The following is a 27,551-nucleotide window of genomic DNA, read 5'->3' as shown; positions in this document are numbered from 1 at the left end:
ACCAAGAGATATAAGTATAATTGGGTTTGTAGCTGTTGCACCTTGCCTACAATTTGGGATGGATCATAACAACGTACAGCTGCAACCATTTATTTTGCCTTATGGTACATTTACTAATCCATGGCACAGATTAAGAGATGCACCATGATTAGATTAAAATCTCCACACAATTGCATTTGCAGTCACATCCATTTTCTTTTGAAGTGAGTAATCATAAATTAATGAGCACGTACATATGAGCCACAAACATGTTTCATTAGAATTTTGATACAATTTTTGCTTCCAAGAGTTCCATCCCAAATCTACAAAAGTTGCAAGAGGCTTCAGATCACAAACTGTAATATTCAGGTAGCTTGTGATTCTAAAAAACTTAATAAAAACTTTGTGATGTAATCATGCAAACAGTCAGGTGCCTAGTGTGGTCTTTAATCTTTCTCCTGTTTACTGTATTCTGTATTTTAATGTTGCAGATAAAATGTAGCTGTTCCTGTTTATGTAGTGTTTTAATTCTAAAATTAATTTGATAATGTACTGTAATGTTGCCTCTCAAAATACACATGTGCTTTCGGGTTAATTGTAAAATAAAGCAATATTTAAATTTATGTAAAGCTAACGGTTCTAACACAGAAAAATTGATTTTTTAGTATGATTTTTATAGCATGGAAAAATTAAACTATATATATATATATATTTCCCGTTTCCCAGTCCACTCTCTGCTGCTGCTGCTATTGCTGTTCTATTTTGCCTTACTTATTTTGCTGTATCCCTCTTAATGATTATTTACATACCTGGCACAGTCTACTTGGAATTTCTGTCGTCCAAACCTCATTTGAAACAAAACGGGCTTGCAAGAGAGCATTTCGCAGCTCCAGTTGTGCATGGTGTGCGCATATGCAACTCCAAGTCCCTTCAATGGGGTTTGTACCGGTGAGCAGTTCCTGGCAGATTGTGCCCACTGTATTTTTTTGCCTTATCCACATTGCATGAAAACGTCAGAGGATAATAATAATAATAATAAATAAGAGGCTTTAGTGAAATGGATTTATTTTTATAATATTTAATAACTGTCAATACCCATCTATATTAACTATATAAAAAAATCATATTTACCTTTTTAGAGAAGTCTGTACAGGTTTGTGGACATAAATGTTAAAACTGTAAATCTGAATAAAGGTTGTTTTGGAGAAGACAAGTTATTTCCAACTCTTGCTTTGTCATTGATTCTTAGCAGGGTTCCTCTCCTCCCCCAACTCTGACTCATTTGACAAATATTATTCTCAGATAATTATTCCAAAATAAGAGCTGGTAACACCTTTGCCGCATTGACCCAGCTGGAGTGGATGAAGCTCTGCTCAGTGCCAGCCCAGTAACCCTTTCCTTCTTGAATTAGACTCCCAATGGCACCCCCTCCCCCCACTATTGCCAAGTTTTTTTAAAAAAACCTCTTGATCCTGTGGCGTGGCATGATCCTGCTTTCAATGAAAACAACAACATGACCCAGTTAAACTGATCCTAGGGATGTGCCCTCACATATACCATTACATTGTTTATCATTTGTAGAGAAATGTAGTTACAATGTTCTCGCAATGGTGGACCCAAGGACCTAAAAAAACCCCAAAAAAACTTGGAATCATATATGCCATCCCCTGCATGTACCTCCCACTGCACAAACTGCTTCTGTAATGAAGTTGCCAACTTTAGATTTCCTGGACTTCTTGTGCTTTTGTCATCTGAGCGGCAGTGGGAGAAGTGGTTCATATGCATCTTCTTCCCATTCCACAGCTTCTTGAGAAGAGGAGAGAAATCATCGAGTTCTCTCCTGGAATTGGTATGGTGGAGCATCCTTTATGTGTGAGACCCAACTCCTGCACAAGCATATTGAAGGAGGGATAAAGAAATATCGCATCCCCATTGCCTCTACACTGGTAGGAGGCTTGAAGGATGGTACACATACAGTGGTACCTCGCAAGACGAATGCCTCGCAAGACGAAAAACGCACAAGACGAAAGAGTTTTCCGTTTTTTGAGTCGTTCCGCAAGACGAATTTCCCTATGGGCTTGCTTCGCAAGACGAAACGTCTTGCGAGTTCTTGCTAGTTTGATTCCTTTTTCTTAAAGCTGCTAAGCCGTTAATAGCCGCTAAGCTGCTAATAGCCGTGCTTCGCAAGACGAAAAAACCACAAGACGAAGAGACTCGCAGAACGGATTAATTTCGTCTTGCGAGGCACCACTGTATTGGATACAAGGGTGATGCAGTGGAGGAAACAACAGAGGGCCCAAGTGTTAGGTTATTATGATTTTTATTTTTAATACTGCTCTGTTTTAGAATTTTAAAATATATTTTCTTATTATTAAAGTGATGGGGTTTCAACTATGTTTTGGTTGCTTATCATCTTTTCTGAGCCACTGAGCACCTGTGATACTGAAAAGGGTATTTAGGTTGAAATTAGTAAGGACTGTAATTTCAATACCAGGACACTGCCTCCACTAAAGAGCAAAGAGTTTGCTAAATGCCCCGATAATTCAATTCCAGAACGTCCATAGTGGGATGAATATAAATTTTCCTGACTTGAGGAATGCATTGTCCACTGAAGTTTATATGATCAACTGTTTGTAGGATGGATCACAGAATAATGTTAGAGGCAGTTGGAACTTGAGCTATGAAGCTTCCAGGTACAGTGGTACCTTGGTTCTTGAACTTAATCCGTTCAACTCCCGAAACCAATTGAAAACCAAGGCGCGGCTTCCGATTGGCTGCAGGTGCTTCCTGGACTCAAACAGAACCTGTATCGGATGTTCAGCAAACATTTGCAAACCAGAACACTTGCTTCCAGGTTTGCGGTGTTCGCGGGCCGATTTGTTTGACAACTAAGTCGTTTGGGAACCAAGGTACCACTGTAATATATTAACATATAACTTCTCTCAACCTACATGCCAACTTAAGGGAGTGTCTCTCAGCTTGTGCAAATTGAACTTTCTCTTCCCTTATCCAGTATATCTGAAGGAGTGTCTCCACCCCCATCGTTCTACCCAGACACTGAGGTCCAACGCCAAGGGCCTTCTGGCGGTTCCCTTGCTGTGAGAAGCCAAGTTACAGGGAACCAGGCAGAGGGCCTTCTTGGTAGTGGCACCCGCCCTGTAGAACGCCCTCCCAGCAGATGTCAAAGAGAACAACTACCAGACTTATAGAAGACATCTGAAGGCAGCCCTGTTTAGGGAAGCTTTTAATGTTTGATGTATTACGGTATTTTAATATTTTCAGAGAGGTTTACAGCCAAGCTGGATGATATATTGACCAAAACCAGTTTGAAATCCATAATTTTTGACCTGGCAGTATATTGCGAATCATGATGTGTCTGTGTGTGTGCTATGCAAAAATTACAATGTGGGGAAAGCCATGAAGCCAGGCAATGCCTCTGCATAGCTCCATCCTTATTTCAGACATTATGATATACCAGTATATTGCAATGTTTAGCAGTTGAGAACCAGATATTGCCCAGTCCTATGCCACACCATGGCTCTGTTGTGCACATAAAAAGGAGGGAGGGAAAATAAATTACTCTGCATTCCTAGGTAAATGGCCCATCTATTCCAGCATCCCGTTCTCACAGTGGCCAGCCAGATCCCTGTGCGAAACCAGAGAGCTGAACCTGAGCACAGCAGCTCTTTTGCCTCCTCTGGTTTCCAGCAACTGGTATTCAGTGTGAGCAATAGCCGTCATGGCTAATAGCCACTGATAGACTTATCCTCCATGGATTTGCCAAACCCTCTTTAAAACCATCCAAGTCACTGGCCACCACTGCCTCCTGTGCCAGAAAATTCCACAGATGAAACAACTTTCTGCTTGAAGCACTTTCTTTCATCTGTGCTAAACCTTCCAGTATTCAGCTTCAGTGGATGCTGATGAGTTCTAGCATTGTGTGAGAAGAAAACCTTTACCCGCTTTCTGCATGCCACACATAATTTTATACTCTTAAGTGATGAATATTCGATTTACGAAGCACTCCCCATATATTGTTGTTGTTTAGTCGTGTCCGACTCTTCATGACCCCATGGACCAGAGCACGCCAGGCACTCCTGGCTTCTACTGCCTCCCGAAGTTTGGTCAGACTCATGCTGGTAGCTTCGAAAACCCTGTCCAACCATCTCGTCCTCTGTCGTCCCCTTCTCCTTGTGCCCTCCATCTTTCCCAACATCAGGGTCTTTTCCAGGGAGTCTTCTCTTCTCATGAGGTGGCCAAAGTATTGGAGCCTCAGCTTCAGGATCTGTCCTTCCAGTGAGCACTCAGGGCTGATTTCCCTAAGAATGGATACGTTTGATCTTCTTGCAGTCCATGGGACTCTCAAGAGTCTCCTCCAGCACCATAATTCAAAAGCATCAATTCTTCAGCGATCAGCCTTCATTATGGTCCAGCTCTCACTTCCATACATCACTACTGGGAAAACCATAGCTTTAACTATACGGACCTTTGTTGGCATATATAAAACACCCCAAAGCGAACCCTAGAGAAAGTCAATTTTAAAAATAATTATAATTTTGCCCTCTCTAATATAGCCTGAGGAGGCTGTGGAGGCAGCTGGTTGCCTCTCGGCCCCTTTATCGCACCCAACCCAACCCAGCACTGCGCAAGCTTGCGGCCTCCACAGAGCCCTTCCTCCTCAGCTCCCGCAAAACGGCGCAATCCCCATGCAGTTCCACCGCGCGCCGCTAGAGGCCGCGCTCTCCCTCCCCGCCCGGCCGACATGACACAGCACAATAGCCGGGAGGCGGGGCGGAGGCCGCGGTGCACGACGGGGGCTTGTGGGCGGAGCGGCGTTCCTTCCGAGTGGCAGTCCCATCCGGCTAGCTCGGACCGCGGCGGCGGGGAGGAGCCAGCCTCCCAGCCAATGGGAGATGGCGGTGGAGGGGGGGGGGAGCGAAGGGAAGAGGGCGGGCTTCCGGCGTGACGAGCAAATGGCTACCCCTCCCCCCGCTTCCCTCAGCCGGCCGGAAGTGCGGTAGCGTCTGAGGGGGGAGAGCGAACACGGGGCGGGTGACAGGGGGGCGAGCTGAGGCGGCAGGTAATTTCGGGGCGGGATGCGGCGGGTGTGTGAGGAGGCCTGGAGGTCGCAACCACCGGGGGGGGGGAGTGGGGGGGTTGCTAATTAGGCAAGGGTGGGGGAGGGGCGAGCGGGGGGGAGGGGTCTTCGCGTGTGCGCCCTTGAATTGACGGAGGTGGGGGAGGCGGCGGCTGTAGGGGGAGACTCACCCCGTCGCTGAATGTTCATTCTTGACCCAACTTGAAAAAGTCCCTGAGGAAAATGGAGGGGGGAGGGGGAGGGGGGAGCAGACGAGGGACCCCATTCGCACGTGGGGAGGAGGAGGAGGGGGCTTAACGTAACACCCCCCCCCCGCGGCCTGGCTTCCAAGGCATACCGTTGATAAATTTTACTAAGTTCCTTTTGGGAACAGCAGCCAAACGCCGCAGCTTAGAAGAGTGCCAGGATGTTCCCGCATTGCAGGGGGTTGGGCTAGATGACCCTCGCCCTGTGCGGGTGCCCCTTTCCACTCTACAGTTTTTGCACTGCCCGTTTCTGGGGTATGTCACTCCTCTGCCCCTGCTTTCCTCCGGTTTTTTTCTTGGTCGTCCGTTCCACGCACTCCCCAAGAAGACAAGGACAGTTGGGTTTCTGGTGATGTTATTAGTATTATTATTAGTCAGCCTTTTTACTTGCTTGCCACCCGAAGGTCTGCGAGCAACTTACAGCAAAGGAAAAATGCACAGTACATAATACCACTTGCCCACCCCATTGCTGTGTGTTTAATTGGCAAAGCACTTCATTTTGCAAATTGGAACCTATTATTACTTTGCTTGCTGTTTGTTCTCTCGTGTACCATTTTTAGAAAGTTGGGGGGGGGGAGTGACTTGTGTTGTTTACATGGAGTGTTTACATTCCATGGTGTGATAAACTTCAGCATAACTACCTACTCAGGCTGAACAACGTCAATGGCTAAACTGGGGTTTGAACTTAAGATGTACAAATATGAAAACTAGTAGTAATGATAGGATTCAAGGGTTGCCATCCCTTAAATTTGCCTTGTGACCCTAATCCTCAAAACAGTACAGCTCCACAATTGATATCCTTTAATATGGTGCTGTTCTCAAACTTTACAGATGCCCTTCTTTATATTTAACATTATATATTTATATTTAACATTATATTTATATTTATATTTAACAATTGCTTCTCACTGTGTCCATTTCCCAAACTTGGAAGTTTGCAAGGTTGTGTATTATGAACTGATAGACCTATAATAGTTCTTTTCCTTAGCCATTCACAAATATTTGGACTTGTTCCAAATATTTGGTGTATTGTTTGTTCAGTGGTGGGAAACTGTTGTCCTCTAGTTGTTAGATTTGAACGCTCTCTTGGTTAGAGATGTTAGGGATTATAGTCCCGAAAGCTTCCCAACAGGTGACATGGTAATTGGCTGGGATTCAAAAATCTGGTAGTTTATTCATGCTGTTTAGCTAGGAATCAGCCATGTGAGCTTCAAAAATGTGAGTCTGGTGAAAATATTACATTGTTCTTATTGCTAATCATTTTAACGTGAACATATTTGCAGTGATGCAAGGAAATTAGAGTGATAACAGGTGCCTTTAGTCACTGTGACAAATATTCTAGTTCTTGGGTAGAGCAGTAATTCTCAAAGGGTGTGGCAGGAGAGGATGGCAAGTGTGGCAGGAAGAATCAAGGACACTCTAATAAACATTTAAACATTTCAGTGTAGTATAATATCAAAACAATTTTTTTGCAGAATATGGATAGATATATTTTCAAAATGAGAACAAGAGCAACAAGTGATGCTGAGGACAATCCTAGTTGTGTTTTCCAATGTATTATTTCTTATCCATTAAAAAATCAGTGTGGCCCAAGCAAATTTTTATTCTGAAAGTATGGTCCGGAGAAAAAAGTTGGAGAACTACTGGTATAGTGTTTATTTCAGAATGCATGGTGCCTTAATGCTCTAAAGAGCACTAGCATTCAGTCTGCTTTGTGTCAGTAGAATTAATAAAATGGTCTTCCTACTCCAAGACGCGGTTGGCAACTTATTTCCCCTCACTGAGGAAGCAGAGGTACCTACAGTAGCTGTGTTTGTAACCATGGTTTGTTCAACAAATCATGAGATGGCTCATTGCCAAGCAAGCAAGCCACAGTTTTGTTTCTCCCAGGCTTGATTTGTTTTCCAGCAGCTGTTGCCTTGTGTCTCTAGTTTCATGAGTGTCTGGTATTGAGTGGCTAAACAATTCATGGTTTTGAGATGCTATGGACTGTAACACCCTGCACCAGAAGACTATATTTCTTTGTCCAGGATTGTGTTTTACCTCTTTTCTCCAGCTATGTTGATGACAGAGTCTTTATAACTCTGTTCAAATTTCTTTCATGATGCTTGTGTTCTCTTGCGTCACTTGTTGTTGCTCATGGCTCACCTGATACACTCCGAAGTGCTGCTGTCATAAATGCCTTGTGGTATGGCCTGGGGCCACAAGCTGACCTGGGAGTTCTTGGCTTTTTTGATCAAGAATGGATTTAAAAAGTTAGCAATAGCCAGCAAAAAATCAATTTCACTTGAGAGATCCCGTAGCAGTAAGTTAAGAGCTGAAGAAGCTTTGTCAGGAGACAAACACCTGAATGCAAGAGGGGTTTGCCTCTTGGGTACAATCTGATTCATTTCACCAGAATTCTTTAGCGGCTGTTCACTCCCTAGAGACTCAGTAGCTCTTTATAAGAATGATCAGAAGTCTGACTTGAAGAAAAGCCACAGCCAGGCAACGATGCTTTTCCTGGTTTGGAGAGGAGAATGGTGCTAGAGGACTACAGGACTTCTTGGCGCTCTGAGCCCAGGAGTACTGTTATCATTGGTGAGTATTGCTTCAGTAACTGTTGCACAAATAGCTGTTCTTTTTGGACCGTGGCATCTCCTGGCATGATATATATGTGTGCACAACAGGCTAATTCTAGCTGATTGCTAATTCCCTAAAGAATCCACTTTCAATAATACTCCTTAGTTTGTGGGCCTTTTGATTTATCTGTATTGTTACATTTTATATCCCACCTTTCCTCCAAGGAGCTCAAGGTAGCATACATGGTTTTCTTCCTCCTCATTTTATCCTCAGAACAGCCCTGTGAGGTAGGTTAGGCTGACAGGCAGTGACTGACCCTAGGTCACATATATTTTGATTTAACTATTAAACTGCTAGTGCTATTCACTGAAGTGCATTCTAGTTGTTTTTTAAAATGCTTTTTATACTTTCTGCTTTGGAAAAGTAGTTTACACTCTTTAAAAAAAGCACAAGCAGAAGTCTGCTGTTCCATCCTCAAAATAGGCCCCTGTTTTCCCATCAGGTCTGATGTAAATGAGCCTCTAAGCTGTTCTGAAGGTGGTCCAAGTCCTCAGCTTTGCTTTTGCTCCCCAAGTTGCTCATATTTTCAGGGATCTAGTGATAGTTAGCTGTTAGTTCTATGTATCTATTCTTTAAGTTGGTGGACTTTTTTCAGTTGGTGCACTATAGTAATGGTTTTCTAACTCTTCTGTTTTCAGATTCTGCATAAATATCTCTCAAAGCATTCTGACTCTGGAAGCTCCCTTCAATCATTGCTTGTTCCTATAACCAGACGGCTTTTGATCCTTGATGCTATTCTGACCCAAGCCCTGTCAAGTGCTTACCAAGGATCAGAGGAAGGTTGGAGGGTTGGTACTAGAGATCTGAGTGAAGAGGCTGTTTTTCAGTTTGCAAAGCACAGAGAGAGGAAGAATTATCTGCAGGACTTGAATGAAGATGATCATTACTGCTGAGATGCTTAAACTGTTGCTCCTGTACAAACATTGTCCACCCCTGCCTGTAAATGGAAAGGATACTGTGATTGATTCAACACACCCAGGGAGTCTGCTTGTTCAGGGTGTACAGGAGTTCTGGCTTGGCCCTGCCCATTTAGGCTGTCAGATTGGTGCTCTTTAAGTTACCTTTAAAAGACTGAATTCTCGAAACCCATTGCACTTATGGGCCATAACCCTGGATTTGGGCACTGGTAGAACACTTGTATATTTGAAAGGGAAAACGTGCTTATTATGAAATATTATCTCTTTCCAGGATGTCTTCTGGTGCTTTATTTCCAAGTCTGGTGCCAGGCTCCCGGGGCTCATCTAGCAAATACTTGGTAGAGTTCCGTGCGGGAAAGATGTCTTTGAAAGGCAGCACTGTTACACCAGACAAGAGGAAAGGTCTTGTATATATCCAGCAAACGGATGATTCCCTCATTCACTTCTGTTGGAAAGACAGGACTTCAGGGAACGTGGAGGATGTAAGTAGAATGCTGCAGCCTAAAGATGTATGCATTGATTTAATGCTGTTTGGGGTTAAAATCAATGTACGTAAGAGAGTGTTAAAAGACATTTATGTACTAGATTGAGGTCTGTGGTTTGAATAAATTGGTTTCTTTCTTCCCTGGCCACCCCTGTAAGCTTGTCATGGGAGAGACTTTCAACTGCAGCCTGACTGAGAAAGTGATTAGTGATCTCTTGCTTATTGTAATGCACTTGGATAGTTTTGTTTGGAAAGTAAAGAATAATTTGTTGTCATCTTCTTCCACTCCAGGACTTGATTATTTTCCCTGATGACTGTGAATTTAAGAGGGTGCCTCAGTGCACTACAGGCCGCGTTTATGTGTTGAAATTCAAAGCTGGATCCAAGCGGCTCTTCTTCTGGATGCAGGTTTGTGGCTGTTAGGCAGATGAAGGGGAAACAAGGCATAAGTGATGCTAGTTGTTGCTGTGTAACATTGAAGCTGTGGATTAGGCATCTGTCATGGAGTGCAAAAATGCATTTTTCTTCTTCTCCTGGCAGGAGCCCAAGACTGAGAAAGATGAGGAGCACTGCCGTAAGGTGAATGAGTATCTCAACAACCCACCAATGCCTGGAGCTCTGGGTGGTAGTGGAAGTGGAGGCCATGAGTTGTCTGCCCTTGGAGGTATAGACCTTTTCCATGAGTCCTTTTCTGTGTGTTCTTTAGTATTAAGAACCAGTTCTGATACTTTAGGGGGTTTGTTTGTTTGTTTCATTGCAAAACCAGATTTAATTGGATGTTTAATTAATGTAGAACAATAAAATGGTATTAAAAATAAAACTATAAGGCAAACATAACAATTTCAAATATTAACTTGGAAAAGTTTAGGAAACACAGATGTTTAGGAAACATGAGACATGTGGATATATTCTTGATATTCTCCAGGGTTTACCTGTGGTTCTCTTTTGTCATTTTAAATTGCCTGTCATTTAGATGGAGAGCTGTAAAAATGTGTGAATATAATACGCTCTCATCTGTTTAGGTGAAGGTGGCTTGCAAAGTCTTCTGGGAAACATGAGCCATAACCAGCTCATGCAGCTGATTGGACCAACAGGCTTAGGAGGACTTGGTAAGCTTCTTTTGTGCATTCATGCTAAAATTGTGTTTGTCTGGGTTAATCTCTTACTAACGCTCCCTGCAGTGTTCATAATAAATCAAATATCACTGGACAGAAAGTTGTACCAAGTAACATGAGGTGATCCACTCTTTCCTCTATTCTTTCATTAAATGCCTGCAACATGGATACAGTGTTGTCAGAACATTAAAAGTGCACGCTTTGTAAGATTTCCCTGTGTGTGTGATGGTAAACCCGCTGCTTAATGGCATACACGAATCCTTCAGCGACTGGTCATGTAGCCACTTTGCATCCTCACTGCTTGTTGCCATCCAGTGGTCCAGAATAGAATGATTCCACCAGGAGGCAATTTTCAGAGAATGTAGAAAAACAGGTTTCCCAGCATCTATTAACACAAAGCATGTCAGAAGCACAAACTTAGTTTGTGGCAACTGTTTATACTCTTGAGGATGTTTGGCTTAGAAATGACAAATTGAGACTTAGAATTAATGCTTCAAGTATCAAAGTGGACTATCAAACAAAACTTGGCATAGAACTAGACAGATAAATCCTTTGTGCGTGTGCTTTTGCTTAAGTTTGTATACTCTAAAGTGGACAAAAACCACTTAAGATGAAGAAAAGGCTGGCATGATGGCAAAAAGGAGTCTCCTATTCCTTCCCAGGATTAGGCATGTTTTCAGCCTGGGTGGACCATTAATTAGTGAGAGCCTTCAAATGGACCAAAGAAGTCCTCCAGCTCCTTGCTGAATTTGTGTAAAAAAGCATCTGGTCTTGCAATATGAGCTTGTACATCTGTGTTTCTGGATGAGGAAAACTGTAAAGTTATTTTGGTTATTTGGAACAAGAAGTCTACACAGTACAACATTTTTAAACCAACTTTCTGTTTATTAAAAGAAGTCTCTAACACACATGCTGTCTTTTTCCTTTATGGAAGGTGGGCTCGGTGCTCTGACAGGTCCTGGTCTGGCTAGTCTGTTGGGAAGTGGGGGGCCCCCAACTAGCAGCTCTTCTTCCAGGTAAGAGGACCTTGGCTTATAACTGTCCTTTTCAAAGAAACAGATTGCTTTAATAATACCTGAGGCTCTGTTTAAATTGTACAATATTTTAGTGAGGACATTTCTCTCATAGGTTTCTGTTTTTATTACATATCGCTGCAGTGTTTCAGATCCAACAGCCAGTGCTGTGTGGCGAACTTGTTGGGAAGCAGCTCCTGTGGTATCTGTCCAACATTTAAAGAGGTTTAAACATTTAAATCTCTCCTAGGTGTGGGAAAGGTGGAACCTCATTTCGGGGTTTGGCTAGAGAAGGGAAATGGGATAAGATGGGAGATCGGAAAGGGTCAGTAGGGTTATAAACAATAAGTCTTTGGCTTTTGTAGTACAGTGGTACCTTGGTTCTTGAACCTACCGTATTTTTTGCACCATAACACTCACTTTTTTCCTCCTAGAAAGTAAAGGGAAATGTCTGTGCGTGTTACGGAGCGAATGCCTACAGATGGCGGGGGGATCTGCTGCGGTTGTGAGCAGAAGATACATGGTTCCCCTTCCTTCCCTACTTCGTGGCTTGCGGGAGAAGAGCCGCTGAGTGGGGAGGAGAGAGGGACAGAGAGCCTGCTTGCTTTAAAGGAGCAAAGCGGGAGAGGAGAGGAGCCGCTTATACGAGTCTGGAGCTGTTTTTTTAGCGAGCCGGGGAGGAGACAGAGAAGCAGAGCCTTTAAAGGAGCAAAGCGGGAGAGGAGAGGAGCCTTCTCCTCTTATACCCCTCTTCTGCATTATTAACAGCATCCTTCTCCACCCACCCCTCGCGTGTTCCTTGTCCCTTGAGTGCTTTTCCTTCCCTCCCCACTTAAAACGTGGTTACAAAGCATGGATCCACATGGATCCTCAGGATTTTTGCACTGGGTCACCCCAAACTCACCGTCAGATCACATGTCTGTGGCCACAGCATGAACCACAAAAATCATACATCCACTGTTTCGTTTAGAATATTTTTTTTCTTGTTTTCCTCCTCTAAAAACTATGTGCGTGTTATGGTCAGGTGCGTGTTATAGAGCGAAAAATATGGTAATTCATTCTGGGAGTCCATTTGACTCCCTAAACCATTTGAAAACCAAGGCACGGCTTCCAGTTGGCTACAGGGGCTTCCTGCACTCAAGCATAAGCCACGTTGGATGTTCAGCTTCTGAAAAATGTTCACAAACTGGAACACTTACTTCTGGGTTTGCGGCATTCAGGAGCTGATTTGTTTGTCAACTAAGCTGTTCGAGAACCAAGATACCACTGTAATTCTAGGGCTCATTTTTAAACTGCCATTTTACAAGTTTGGGATTTCAAACTGAGGAAGGAGGCATCCCATCTCCTCCTTGCTTAAGTTGTGTTGAGTGAGCTCAGAGCTTCTTTTTTGTGGGAGGAGAAGACCTGTTGGTACTCTGGAATGGCAATTCTCTCACTTGCTCTTTAGCTGTGGGAAACATCCCCGACTTCAAACTGTACTTGCAGAGGCTAACTATACGAATTGCCTTTTAGCTCTCGCAGCCAGTCAGCAGCTGTGACACCATCTTCCAGTACTTCTTCCACACGGGTAACGCCAGCTCCTACAGCTCCTGCAGCAGCCTCTGCCACTGCCACTGCCACCAGTCCCAGTCCTGCTCCGAGTTCTGGAAATGGGACCAGTACAGCAACAAGCCCTACTCAGCCCATCCAGTTGAGTGACCTCCAGACTATCTTGGCAACGATGAATGTGCCGGCTGGAGCAGGAGGCCAGCAAGGTAAAAAGGGGGTGTGGGAGCCTCTGTAGCCTGACAAAAAATGAGGTCTCACCAAAGATGTATCCTGCCTTGTGCTTCCATGTTCCTTCCTAGCTGCTTTCCCTACTGAAACAGTATTAGCAACATGCTGTTTATCATATTGTTTGTCTTTGTACAGGGGCATGTAATAAAGTGGTTTTCGCTCTGTGTTTACTTCAGGGATGGGCATCCTGTGGCCCTCTGGCTGTCATTGGACTCCAACTCCCATCACCCCAGGCAGCATGGCCCAGTGGTCAGAGATGTTCGGAATTGTAATCCAATAGTGGCTGGAGGGCCAGAGTTTCCCCAATCCTGCAATACAGTGTGTGTAAGGGACACGGATGGCGCTGTGGTCTAAACCACTGAGCCTCTTGGGCTTGCTGATCGCAAGTTCTGCTCTGTCCCTGCTCCTGCCAACCTAGCAGTTCAAAAGCGGGCCAGTGCAAGTAGATAAATAGGTACTGCTATGGCAGGAAGGTAAACAGCGTTTCCGTGTGTCACGGTGTCCCATTGCGCCAGAAGTGGTTTTGTCATGCTGGCCATATGACCCAGAAAGCTGTCTGTGGACAAATGTCGGCTCCCTCGGCCTGAAAGTGAGATGAGTGCCACAACCCCAGAGTCGCCTTTGACTGGACTTAACCGTCCAGGGGTCCTTTACCCCTTTTACCTTTACAATTTGTGTGTGTGAGAAAGAAGATAAGCAAATGGTGTGACACTATGTCTGGGTCAAAATATGAAATGCTTAGTTTTTGAAACAGTCTGGCTCCCAAATCAAATCTGTTTACCATGCTATATATATGTACTTAAGATTTAATTGTAAATAGGCCCAGAATTTTGATCAGTTGAGGTTTTCAAAAAAAGTTAGTTAATCATTTGGTTGACAAAAATCAACAGAACACTGTTACAGGGGGAATAATTTATATCATAATATTCTGCAGAAAAAGATGACTTGACATAAAATTAGAGTATTTCTTCTAAACAGAAATCCAAAACCACCTTGAATTTGCTTTCACAGGAGGTCATTATTTTGTTGACAATATACAGGGCAACTAGTCTTCCCAAAACAAGTTTCCATATTCACTTGTGATTCTTGCTCTTAGATGAGATGTTATTTTTGCCATTACAGTATAGTCAAATCCCAAACTTTACCAGGTCATTCTTTCCAGGAAGTAAGTAATGTAACTAGTTTTTAGTCAATTAGCAGCTGTAATCAAATAGGATGCAAGTTCTTTATGGTCTTTCTTTAGGATAGGGGACTTACAGTTGAGCAATATCAGTACTGGATCTAAAGGAACTTCATCTTCCAAACTCTTTTCTTGTTATTCTAATAATAATCTTCCAGTATTTTTGCATGTAACTGCATGCCTACCAGATAATGATAAAAAGTTCCATTCTCCCATTTGCACCTCCACCCTATTTTCAAATATGATTTATTTATTGCTGCAATAATTGCAGAAGTCAGATGCCATTATACCATAACTTTTAAAAACAATTTTCCTCTTAATTATTTCCCCCCCCATATTTTCTCCATAATTTCTTCCGCATCTCCATGCTTTTACTGTTTCCTGTGTCCTTGACTACACCTTATCACATAAACCTTTACTTGTTTCCGTTTGCAGTTGTACTTTAACTTTTGTGGTGCCTGTGATACACCTGTGCTGTGTCTCGCAGAGCTGTCCTGCAGCAGCTTTGCTAATTCTTGGTACTTCTGCCACAGACATTCTGGCTCTTGTTTCTTTACAGTTGACCTGTCCAGTGTCCTGACCCCGGAAATAATGGCACCCATTCTGGCAAATACAGAAGTTCAAGAGCGCTTGCTGCCTTACCTTCCTTCCGGGGAATCTCTGCCGCAGACAGCAGAGGAGATCCAGAACACACTGACCTCTCCACAGTTCCAGCAGGTAAAAGTTTTGGTATACTTGGAAAATACGCTTGGAGGCAGCTACTTGGTTTAAGTAGGAGGACTGACTTATACTGGGTGGAATTGGTTGAAGCACACCAGGAGAAATCTTAAGACAAATCCCTGCATCATCTGGAGAGCTATGTGATGAGGAAGGTCTAGTTATGAGGCAGTTGACTTTTCTTTTAAGGTCTTTACAAGTTTAAAAATGGATGAATGAGGATGGGAAAACCACAGAGGTGGAAGTGGTGCCCCAGGCAACCCGTGTGTGGATTTACAATATAGGGGCAAAAGTGTTGGCATTTCTCTCGCACACCAAGACACTGCACTTCATGTAGCCTGTCAAATTTGCTGGCCGGTCTTTCCAACGGTGTCTGTCAGCCATTTGGGTTGTCTTTTCTCCTGTTTCAGGATACTGTGCCACATTTCCCTCTAACCAATAAAATAAAGTTTGTGTCTGCTAAATGCAGTCTTGTGATTTGTTATTTATAAACCTGCCTTTAGAGTGGCTGAAATGGCACTGCTCTGGTGTAACCCCACAAGTTTATCTCGAATTACTTGCTGAATTAATTCAATGCTGATAGCAGTAATCTTAGTGGGAAAAGCTGTTTTTTAATTAGAAGATTGAAGAAGTTGGCTAGAAATTCCCCCTCCCCCCAAAAAAAGACAACCCAGCTAGGCAAGAATGGAAGAAGCTCTTGTTTGAATCCTTTTCAGTTTGCCTGTTGTGATAAATCTCAGAAAGGCCATCACTGAGCTGGGCGTTGCATGTAGCCTTGGATGTCATTTTATTGCTGCCTTTGATGCCTCTTCGAGTTTTCATGCTACCAGAATTCTTTCCTCATCATCCCTGGCTTTAGAGCAGGCATCCCCAAACTCGACCCTCCAGATGTTTTGGGACTACAATTCCCATCATCCCTGACCACTGGTCCTGTTAGCTAGGGATGATGGGAGTTGTTGTCCCAAAACATCTGGAGGGCCGAGTTTGGGGATGCCTGCTTTCGAGTGCTTGCTCCCTCATTCTATGCTGCTTCTAAACAATAGGAAGGGATGGTATTTTGTTTTTTTCCCTTGGTTGTATGGTCCTTAGCTGTCTGAGAACAATTTGTTATGCTGCCACTCTGTGTATGGGGTTGGCGACATACTAAATTTGCAAGTAAATTCCACTTTTCAGAACAGTAGCTGTATTGATTTTTTGTGCTTTAAAAAACCCCCACAAAACTATAATTGAAATTAACCTTGTCAAGCCCAGTGCAGCCTACTTCTGAGTGCACCTACAATAGGAGGAGTGGGTATTCTAATCTTCCAAGTAGCTATGTTGAAAACTGAAGCAGCATATTTTATTTCTGGAATAGTTAATCCAAAATACTATCATCTTTGGCTGTACCTGCCACCAGAGTGCAGCACCTGAAGGAATGCTGCCCTCCGCAGGAAACAAAAAGGCTGCTCAGCCTTTGCTGTACTGTATAGAATCTTTTTGGAATTTGACATAGCTTTTTTTCTTTGCAGGCACTCAGCATGTTCAGCGCTGCCTTGGCTTCTGGGCAGCTGGGACCTCTAATGAGCCAGTTTGGCCTACCAGCTGAGGCAGTAGATGCAGCAAACAAAGGAGGTGAGTTCTTTTCTGTCAATAAACCCAGTGTTGCTCAGTGGCTGTGCAGTAGGCAATGAAACTCCTGCTGGGTCAGAGGTCCTTCTTGATTTTGAAGCCCTCTTGAAGGCAGAGAATCAGGGTAAAAGGTGGCAGCTCTGGCTCAGCTCTCAGTAAGCCAGCGAAGTATAAAGATTGCTGTGGAATGGTGACACACTGCTTCTAATGCAGTGCTTTTTGTCCAATTATGAATATGGACTGGAATGTCATTTTGCAGGCTGAGTACATGACAGGTCTGAGCTGCAATGAACATGGAGGGGGGGGTCATAGAATCATAGAGTTGGAAGAGACCACAAGGGCCATCGAGTCCAACCCCCTGCCAAGCAGGAAACACCATCAGAGCACTCCTGACATACGGTTGTCAAGCCTCTCCTTAAAGACCTCCAAAGAAGGAGACTCCACCACACTCCTTGGCAGCAAATTCCACTGTCAAACAGCTCTTACTGTCAGGAAGTTCTTCCTAATGTTTAGGTGGAATCTTCTTTCTTGTAGTTTGGAACCATTGCTCCGTGTCCGCTTCTCTGGAGCAGCAGAAAACAACCTTTCTCCCTCCTCTATGTGACATCCTTTTATATATTTGAACATGGCTATCATATCACCCCTTAACCTCCTCTTCTCCAGGCTCAACATGCCCAGCTCCCTTAGCCGTTCCTCATAAGGCATCATTTCCAGGCCTTCCAGTGGTTAGACCATTACAGACGAGCACAGATGTTCAGATGTTTCCTTTGTCCAGCTACTCCAGGCTTTTCATCCTGGGTAGTTTTATTCCTTTTGCCATATGCTGTTCACTTGGAGCCATGCATTAAGTAGCCTGCTTTCCTATTGCATGCTGCCATGTTGTTAATTTGATGTGTCTTGTTTTCAGATGTCGAGGCGTTTGCAAAAGCAATGCAAAACAACGTCAAATCCGATCAAAAGGAAGGAGACTCAAAAGACAAGAAGGATGAGGAAGAAGACATGAGTTTAGATTAGGTTTCTTAGCTGTGTCTTACAGGTACTCCTAGATATTTACCTTAAGATAAGTAGGATAACTAGCATACTTCATGTATTGAATCTGGAAGTAAAGGACCTCTCTGCCAAATTCATCCTGGGTATACTGGGTTTTCCCCCCACTTGCTGCAGTTTCAAACAGATGTTTGTCTTTGTGGCCTTAAAGTACACTTTGGCAGCTTCTTATTGTTGTCCTTGGAAACAAGTTTGGTTCACCTGATTAAATTTATAGTCTTGCATCAAATCCAGTTGCAGGTCTATGCTTGGGGTTTCTCATAAGGTAAAGGCATCACCTTGGCAGAAACATTTGTAATTTTTATATTTAGTTTGTTGTTACAACCCATATCCAAGAGTTGCTGTAAAGCCATCCAAGGGCTTATCTGTGTTCAGCAGAATATTTTGAGCTTTTAAACCCTACCTATTTAAAGGAATTGTTTGGTTCTAACAGTTCTTTTGTAAGAAGTCCCCTTTGTTCCTAGAAGGCTGTCTCCTGTTTCTACTTATTCTCCTCTCCATCTCCTACATTGTGTGAGGTAATCCTGACCCTCAAGTCATGTTTTTATGAAGGACATGGGGCAGTAGGAACGAAAAAAGACCTCTCATGAGAAGAATGTGCAATTCTGAAGGTTCCAAGGCAATCTGTCCCCAAATTTCTCACTCAGGAGTGTTGCATCCTCTGGGCTTCAGCCTAATTTTATGCAGGGGCAGTCTGAGCCCAGTCCACTTTTAGATGGTGTGTAGCCTTCAACTATCTTCTAGGACAGAGATTTCCAAACTCTGTTGTGACACTCCCCCTGGGACTGGAAAGAGGTTAGTTTAACCTCCAGTTTGCTAGTAAAATTGTGTCACGAAATGATGCGTGTCTAAAAAGTATGTCACCAGCATGAAAAGTTTGGAAAGCTCTCTTCTAGGGACTTGAGCTCAATAGGAACAAGGGTTCCCTTTCCCTGTTCTTAACTGGCTTGCCTGTCATAGCCTTGCTTCTCTTTTAGCAATCCTTGCATGTTGATGTAATAATAATAATAATAATAATAATAATAATAATAATAATACTTTTACTATTTGTTCCTTAGCCCATCTGACTGCGTTGCCTCAGCCACTCTTGGCAGGAAGCTGGGAAAACCTCCCTTTGCCTAACAACCTGACTTATCCAAATGTCACTGCATTTGACAGCAATGCCTGTTTTTGTGAGATACAGTGACAGGAATTTTGGTGGTGGAGAGCTTTTGGGAAGTGCCATACCTGAACTATAAAGAGAACTCTGCATTTGGTAGGCATTTAGACCTCTAAACTTCACTTTACAAAACAAAAACCTGCAGGAATGTCTGAGGTCCCTATAGCGCTTGAAACAGTTGCAAAGACGAGTTTAATATAAAGTGATTGTGGGTTTATTGGCAGCTATCGAGGCCCAGGCAGAGTATCTTAACAAATTCAGCACTACTCCATATTGTTTGTATGAATTATAGATCATAAAATTTTATTTGAATTAAAAGTATGTACCAGTGATTTACAGAGATTATCCCTTAAAAGTACAGCTTAAAAACAGATACTTACAGTGGTTGAAAGTGAAACCAATAATTGTTAAAACCCATTTTACAATATGTACCCCAGCATTAAAACAGCCAATATACTGATAAGTTATAAAGTCCTTTTCAAAGCAGTATCTTGACCCATGTGATGAACGATGTATATACACACAAATATATATAAGGCAATCTCTAAGTGCACCATATACTTTTTGGGGGGCAGGGGAAGGGTGTTATTGTGAAGTTAATGCGCCGGGGGAAGTTGGGAAACACTGGGTGGTATTCAATACCAGTCCTATTCAAGAGTAAACCTGTTGATGTTAATGGACATGGGCTTCTTAACTTCAATGGGTCTACTCTCGAGTAAAGAATAACTGACTTAAACCCATACAAGAACTGAATTTTGAGCACAGTGGCAGCTGGCAGCTTAGTCCTCTGCTGCCTTCTTGCCCCGGGGCAATTACCGTATTTTTCGCCCCATAGGACGCACCAAGTTTTTTTGGGGGGAAATAAATAAAAAAAATTTAATTTCCCCCCCAGGCACTTGTGGGGCAGGCAGCGGGGAGAAGCACTCTTCTCCCCACCACCTGCCTGCAGACCAGCTGCGCCTCCCCGCTGTCCCCGGAGCTTGCGGGGCTGGCAGCTGGGAGAAGCACGCGTCTCCCCGCCGTCACCCTCCAAACCACATCGGGAGACAGCGGTATGGCGGCGTTCCGCCTCCCCGCTGTCCCCCTACCTTGTGGGACTGGCGCTGCGGCTCTCCTGAAGCCTGGAGAGCGAGAGGGGTTGGTGCGCACAGACCCCTCTCGCTCTCCAGGCTTCAGCGAAAGCCTGCATTTGCCCCATAGGACGCACACGCATTTCCCCTTCATTTTTGGAGGGGAAAAAGTGCGTCCTATAGGGCGAAAAATACGGTAATAAGCAGACAGTTTACTAGGGACATATTAAACTTCCTATCTCGCGTGGAAATAGGGCTGTATTGCTTGCACAATCAACCTGACAAGATGGTATATAACATGGTTGGAGAGGCAACATGGGCACATTTACCGTATTTTTTGTTCCATAAGATGCACTTTTTTCCTCCTAAAAAGTAAGGGGAAATGTCTGTGCATCTTATGGAGCAAATACGTAGTCCCTGGAGCCGAATTGCCCAGGGGCGAAAAGCAGATTGTGCTCTTTTTTTTTCCAGAAAGAGGAAGGGGGTGTTGAAATGAAGCCGCTGAGCAGCTGATCGGCAAGCGATCAGGAGGGAGATAAGGGACGCTAGCAATAAAGGAGGCTGCCTGGGATGGGGGAGGTAAAAGCACATGGATCCTCAGGATTTTTGCATTGGGTCACCCCAAATTCACCATCAGATCACATAGCATGTCTGTGGCCACAGCATGAACCACAGAAATCATACATCCACTGTTTCGTTCAGAATATTTTTTTTCTTCTTGTTTTCCTTCTCTGAAAACAAGGTGTGTCTTATTGAGCGAAAAATACGGTAGTTGAGTCATCCTTTCCTTATATGTTAAAGGTTATCTGCCCAAGTCATAATCAATGGATTTAATTCTACTCATTAACTTAGCACCAAAAACATGAAATACTGTTTTTCTGAAACAACGAGTGCCTGGTTGGTAGAGACTAGACAAGCACAATGCAAAATGGCTTTGAAGAGCTGCATCTTGCACAGTTTTTCATTATTTCAGTAAATAAATACTGGCCCCCGACCAAATGGTTCTCATGCTGCCAGCTGCTTGGAAATGATGAAATACAATTTGGATGATGGCAGCAATAAAGTTTTCATATTTAGATGTGCTTAAATAATTTTGATCCTGTCCCTTGAGCCTTTCAGCTGGCTGAAGCAGTTGTTCACAAACCACATTGACAGATTCATCCTGATTAGCATCTTACCAGGTGTGGGGGGGGAGAGAGGGAAAACCTTATGCTTCAACAGTACTATTATAAATATACCATATGGCCTTGCCCTCTTCAAAAACATTACTGTGGACAATGTGTAAAGGCAGGAAAGCATCAATTGCAAATAAAAACGGATGAGCCCTCCTTTCCCTCTCAACACACCTGCTGTTGGTGCTGAATATGGACTGTATCCCCAGGCGGCAAGGAATGCTGTGTGTGCTCAAGCTTGAGGGACTCTGCTGGCTTCCTGAAGGGTCGTGTGGCTTTCTGCAGTACTGACTTAACACGTACAAATAGTTTTTACATAAGTGGGCACTCTGTGAGCCCTACCGCTCCCTGTACAGTCCCAGCTTCTCTTAGGTTAATTTGGTTCCGGTTGATCACCAAGTTCTTCATGCAGCCAATGTAGGAGGGGAGATGAGCCAACGGGGGGCCAGTGTCTCCGAGTTCTGTAGAAGGAAGAGCAAAATATTTTTTTTTACCACAATTCTAGGCAGTCCAGAGGTCAATTAGGCTTCAGTTTCACTTTAAGCTAATTGTGACTAAGGACCATTGGTTAACTTGTCTAATCAGCAGGGAAGTGCACTCCACTAAGTACAAAATAAAAAAAATGGAGGAAGCACATACACAGCACGGCAGAACAGATGGTTTTGCTAGTGCCACATATAAGAAGAATTTGTGACACAGATTTTCCCTATGACACAGAAAGAGCTTGTTTAAATTTTGTACTGCATAAACTGAGCATCTTCTGGAATGCAAGCATGGCTACTCAACATTGGAACACTCCAAAATGCAAAGTGATTCTGTGACAGGTGCATAATGTTCTTCAGCAGGCAAACAAATGTGATTCCCTGGGAAGAGTTTGAAATTCATTGTGCGAGGCCAGAGATGGACAATCTCAAGCCTGGGGCATAAATGCAAGAAGAACCAGCCGAGCTATGGAGGTATTAAACAAATTAACTGCAATAGTTTGTAAGCAGGATCCTCCCAAATATCCGTGCTTGATCTCACCTGGCATTCCACCGAGGTAGAAGTTCTCTTTGATGGCAGCAGCATGGGCTTGGTTGGGTCCCACGGTATAATTTCCCTCTGTGTCCACATCTAACTGAATCACGTTGCTGCTTTTGATTACTTGCAAAGAGAGGGGAGGAACTAAGTCAGAGCTAGACATGCTGAGAAACCTCACCTCCCTCACAATGCATGCAGCAGCCCTTGCTCCCACACAATGGTGAGTTGGTTCAGTGTCTAGCACAACTTAAAATGAATGAGGCATGTCAATTTGGACTAGCATATGGGCATGTAACAATTGCGCAAATAGCCGGAAGGATTTTTCCAGAAGTGTACAGTGGTACCTGGGTTTAAGAACAGCCCTGTTTACGAACGATTCGGTTTACAAACTCTGCAAAACCGGAAGTAGTGTCCCGGTTTGCAAACTTTACCTCGGTCTAAGAAAGGAATCCAAACGGAAGGGCACTGGCGGCGGGAGACCTCATTAGGGGAAACGCATCTTGGTTTAAGAACGGTTTCAGTTTAAGAACGGACTTCCGGAATGGATTGAGTTCGTAAACCGAGGTACCACTGTACTTTGTATTCTGCCTAGATGTAGCTGTTGCTAATGATCCACATGAAATCTAATCAGCATCAAAGAAGGAAATGGGTTGTGTTGGAGGCACATGCATGGATATTTCTATCCTTCTCTCTAGCTCTCTTTCATACACTTCGACCAGTCAACATCCACACCTATTTTATGAAGGGATTTGACTCCGTGATAAAGCACATCCTTTGCATGCAGATGAGACCACTTTTAATCTCATGTCTCCAGGCAGAACCGGGAAATATTCCTGCCTGAAACCCTGCAGAGCACTGTCAGTCAGTGCAGACAATACTGAGTTTGCTGGACCAATAATCCGGTTGCTTGTTAAGGCAAATTCCTAGGACATGTTTGGTGAGATGCAGCTTCTCAGCTGTAGAATACTGACTTCGGTTTGAGCAGAACAACAGAGAGAGAACGGCTTGGATTTTGAAGAATGCTGCTTGGGCTGTGATGTTCTCAAAGCAATTAATCCTCCCCCCCCCACCACCAAAAAAGAGCACAGCAGGAAAAAATCACACAGCTGGAAGGGAGCTCACCTGCTAGCGTATGCCACTGCCCATCGCAGAGTGAAGGCTGGGTCACCGAGGTGGCAAATTCCCCAGCACCAGTGTTTGCAATCACAGTGACCTAATCCAGAAAGAGAAGATTAAGAGAATTTCCATCAGGATGGGAAGGGGGGGACAGTCCTGAACATACTTCAAACGTGGTTCAGCTGAAGTGGTGACTTTCTCTCTGGGAACACAGATTCCCCAGTGAGAAGACTGGCAAGTGATAATCTGAGCTGATCTGCTCCTGGAAGCACAGCTGGAGGCAAGTACAAGGCTGTATAGGTGCCCTGAATGCATGCCCAAGTGTACAGCCCAGAATATAGGGATGTATGAGCTGCTGGTTCCTTGAAATCTACTGGATCAGATCAATGAACTGCACAGTTCCACTCGAGATGTTGTCATGTCCTTATAGGTGGCAAATGCATTTAGTGGGACGGAACTGAAGCAAATTCATGAGTTTGCAAAACAACAGCCCCAAATTTAACTCACGGAATTCTGCATGTACAACCAGCTTCCCTCTTGATAACATTTGTAGCAATACACATGTTCTTTATAAGCAAGAGCTTTTCCCATGCAAAATAGAGAGATGCAAAATAGCCTGTGAAACAAACAACCTGGGCTCCTAGAACCAGGATCATGGCCTGTTGCGGCTGCATTTCCCCCCAGTTATGCACATGGAACAACAGGTGCATATTAAGCATATGGACCCCTGCCTTTCTGATTTCACGAAGCAGGTCTTCAGCTTCCTGAGAATTTCAACTTCTGCTTTTCAAGGTTCCTAGCTGTGAGACATAGGAAAGCCTGATGTTTGTTTGCAAAAGGCTATGGCTGATCCAGCAGTCTCAATTTCTCCTCAAGGTTAACAGTTCCTGTTGCTTTATCTTTACCAAATCTCCAATGTCTGCTGCCCTAACCCCAACTCCTGGCCAGTAAGACATTTACTTTTTCCTTGCTGGCTAACAGTACATTTTTGTGCTCTGTGTGTCTTAACAGGATCAGCCAAGCAGGTGTGACTTTTAAAATTTCTCTTCTGGCTCCTTTTAGAGACCATACAAGTTATTAGTTCCAGTGTATACGAAGTGCTTGTCTTGCTGTCTGATCACGTTACCTTTTCCTTGTCTGTATACAGCCTGAGGTAGTTCATTTGTCTTGTGCCAATGTGAAATACCAAGCCAGACACACTCCGGGGGCGTATTTCCAGCATCAACTCAAAGTCCAACCCAATAGCTACGGACCTGTCTGGGGGATGAAAAGAAAGAGCTGTCAGAGCAACAGAGACCGCATGGGTCTTTATGCCTTAGGAAAGAAGAGGATGTACTGGCCAAACTAGGAGGAACATGTGGGGGAGTCCAGCAGGGTACAGAAAGCTCAGGAAAGATGATGCATACAGTACCTAGAGCCACGTATCCACCATCAGCAGAGAAAAAGGTTCCACTTTCCAAAGGACCCTCGTAACAAGGGGTCACACCAAAGAGGCGGGACGGTGAGACCAGAGGCATCCTGTCTAGTTTCAAGTGCCGGATGCACCCTTTAAAGCTGGTAGCAGAAGCATCCTGAAGAAGGAAAAATATCTTTTGAAGAAAATGCCAGCATCCAAACACATGAATACTTAGCATACCAGGCAATGGCCGCCCAAAAGGCAGGCTTTCATTCTTAGTGCTCAGCAACTTTGTATTCCCAACAAGACTGTATATACAGTGGTACCTTGGGTTAAGTACTTAATTCGTTCTGGAGGTCCATACTTAACCTGAAACTGTTCTTAACCTGAAGCACCACTTTAGCTAATGGGGCCTCCCGCTGATGCTGCGTCGCCGGAGCACGATTTCTGTTCTCATCCTGAAGCAAAGTTCTTAACCTGAAGCACTATTTCTGGGTTAGCGGAGTCTGTAACCTGAAGCGTATGTAACCCGAGGTACCACTGTATATATTTTTGTTTTGGAGAAGATGGGGAGCCTCAGACCTGGGGGCTGAATGTGGCCCTCCAGACTGTTATATCTGGCCCTTGGGACTCTTCCTAGGCTACACCTCCTCACTGGCCCCGCCCTAGGCCATCCTTGGGTGTTTTCTCCTGCCTGGATTGTGTCTCAGAATTGTGATAATGCTTCTTGGTTTACTGGACAGAGGATGGAAAGGGTGGGTGTGTTTATGTTGGAAGTTCTGCCTTTTGTGGGTGGAAGGATGCCACCTGTACAAAAATACAGAGCCACATCCACTTCTTTGCCCACTTTTGCTTCTGGCATTGCCTTTAAAGGGCATGCAGCCCCTAGAAGGTTTGCTACCAGGAGATTCAGCCCTTGCTCAGAAAAAGGCCCCTCTTGTAGATGCTGACGGCTTTTAGTCACTGGTGCAAGATGTAACCCTGGAACTCCTCTGCATGTTTACATAACTGTTACCGGTGGCACCAAAGGACCAGTTTGCAGACACAACAAACTGGAAGGGGGGAGGGGGGGACAGTGGGCATGTGTCCTCCCACTTACACTTACACCCACCTTTGTGATTCAGGGAATAGTCTGAATTCTCACAGCCTTGCTACCCTCCTGATTTAGCAGGAAGGACTGTGAGGACTGAGCATACCACCTTATGACCTGTATTATGGGTGGTACATGCCTTGGCCCACTGCTCCATCATCTGTACGGGATTTTTCAGTTTGCCTATAGTGTCAGCTGGCTCTTAGGCAGCGTGTGGGCAGGGGACGAACTGCTCCCTGGGTCCTCACAAGGGTCCCCAGACATGCAGCTCTTGTTTACTGAAAGGTGCTGATCTATAGAGTGGTGGCAGAAACAAAGGTGTCCCTCCTGACCAATGGCACCAAGGCTGCCTTGCAGCACTTTCAGAGGGGACCAGTGTACGTGATGCCTCTCTCTCCTAACATCCCAGGGAATTTGTTTTGTAAAATGTGTCCTTGGAGGGTGTGTTTTCAGAATATATCCTCCAGACCCATCCTCAGTGGTATGTACCACGCATAATACTATCTACAAATACAGTGGTACCTCTAGTTATGAACTTAATTCGTTCCGGAGATCCGTTCTTAACCTGAAACTGTTCTTAACTAGAGGCATGCTTTCGCTAATGGGGCCTCTTGCTGCTGCTGTGCTGCCGGCACACGATTTCTGCCGGCACACAGCAGCATCCTGGAGCAAAGTTCTCAACTCGAGGTAACTCTTCTAGGTTAGTGGAGTTTGTAATAATAATAATAATAATAATAATAATAATAATAATAATAATAATAATTTATTATTTGTACCCCGCCCATTTGGCTGGGTTTCCCCAGCCACTCTGGGCAGCTTCCACAAAGACAAAAAATACACTAAGATGCCACACATTAAAAACTTCCCTGAACAGGGCTGCCTTAAGATGTCTTCTGAATGTCAAGTAGTTGTTTATCTCTTTGACATCTGATGGGAGGGCTTTCCACAGGGCGGGTGCCACTGCCGAGAAGGCCCTCTGCCTGGTTCCCTGTAGCTTTGCTTCTCACAATGAGGGAACCGCCAGAAGGCCCTCGGAGCTGGACCTCAGCATCCGGGCAGAACGATGGGGGTGGAGATGCTCCTTCAGGTATACTGGGCCGAGGCCGTTTAGGGCTTTAAAGGTCAACACCAATACTTTGAAACGTACTGGGAGCCAATGTAGGTCTTTCAAGACCGGTGTTATGTGTTATGTAACCTGAAGTGTTTGTAACTCAAGATACCACTGTACTTTCTACAAATCCTCCAGGTGTTGAATGGGGAAAGGATCAAGGTCAGAGGCACAGTATGTGCTTTGCATGTAGACAATCTGTCCCCAAGATGCTGGAGAGCTGTTTCCAGGATAGACAATAAATGGGCAAACAGTTGGACGTTCTATGACGTTCATGGGATCCTTACTGGTATATGCGCCTTGGCTTTCTCCACAGGGGCCCCTCCAACGTAAAAAGGACCAGGGATCCAGAAGTCTCCAGCAATAGGCAGGGACTTCTCCTGGGCTCTCAATCCATTGATGATGAGCTGGACTCTGCTTCTGTCTCTGCTGTAGAAGACCTGAAAATTGCAAGAGGTGCACATCAGAGCTGCTTGGTTCTTGGCATTTTTACCAGTCTATGACACTCAAGAGCTTGTTTACTTTAATGCTGGGGTGGGGGGTTAAACCTGTGGCCCCTCAAGTGCAGATGGACTGCAACCAACCTTCATCTCTGGCCATTGGCCATGCTGGCTGGGGC

At 44.3% G+C, this 27,551-nt stretch overlaps 2 protein-coding genes and 1 long non-coding RNA gene across 3 annotated transcripts in view; 1 reads left to right on the top strand and 2 right to left on the bottom strand.

The window, feature by feature from the left end:
* The first annotated feature begins 4,913 nt into the window (after window positions 1-4,913).
* On the top strand, window positions 4,914-18,030 carry ADRM1 (ADRM1 26S proteasome ubiquitin receptor). The gene is made up of 10 exons (XM_081867959.1): window positions 4,914-5,059; window positions 9,133-9,343; window positions 9,637-9,753; window positions 9,886-10,009; window positions 10,368-10,454; window positions 11,395-11,476; window positions 12,986-13,227; window positions 14,989-15,146; window positions 16,655-16,757; window positions 17,662-18,030. The coding sequence occupies exons 2-10, from the start codon at window positions 9,134-9,136 to the stop codon at window positions 17,766-17,768; spliced, it is 1,230 nt and encodes a 409-aa protein (XP_081724085.1). The 5' UTR covers window positions 4,914-5,059; window position 9,133; the 3' UTR covers window positions 17,769-18,030.
* Window positions 18,031-18,122: 92 nt separating this feature from the next.
* On the bottom strand, window positions 18,123-19,798 carry LOC309345166. The gene is made up of 2 exons (XR_014158045.1): window positions 19,071-19,798; window positions 18,123-19,033 (listed from the first exon to the last, which is right to left on the bottom strand). It is a non-coding gene; the product is annotated as an uncharacterized lncRNA (long non-coding RNA).
* A 391-nt stretch (window positions 19,799-20,189) lies between these two features.
* The window catches only part of LAMA5 (laminin subunit alpha 5), a 195,859-nt gene continuing 188,497 nt past the window's right edge, over window positions 20,190-27,551 (bottom strand). Inside the window, exons 75-80 of the mRNA XM_081868208.1 lie at window positions 27,220-27,372; window positions 24,750-24,909; window positions 24,465-24,595; window positions 23,345-23,435; window positions 22,226-22,345; window positions 20,190-21,663 (exon numbers count right to left, since the gene is read on the bottom strand). Of these exons, the coding sequence (XP_081724334.1) occupies window positions 21,515-21,663; window positions 22,226-22,345; window positions 23,345-23,435; window positions 24,465-24,595; window positions 24,750-24,909; window positions 27,220-27,372 (804 nt within the window). The 3' untranslated portion in view covers window positions 20,190-21,514. The remainder of the gene's footprint in view (window positions 21,664-22,225; window positions 22,346-23,344; window positions 23,436-24,464; window positions 24,596-24,749; window positions 24,910-27,219; window positions 27,373-27,551) is intronic.

Source organism: Podarcis erhardii, assembly GCF_964252035.2.
Source record: "Podarcis erhardii genome assembly, chromosome: 6".
Lineage (NCBI taxonomy): Eukaryota > Metazoa > Chordata > Lepidosauria > Squamata > Lacertidae > Podarcis > Podarcis erhardii.
The sequence above is the reverse complement of the archived record's forward strand: the minus strand, read 5'-3'. Positions and strand labels throughout refer to the sequence as shown.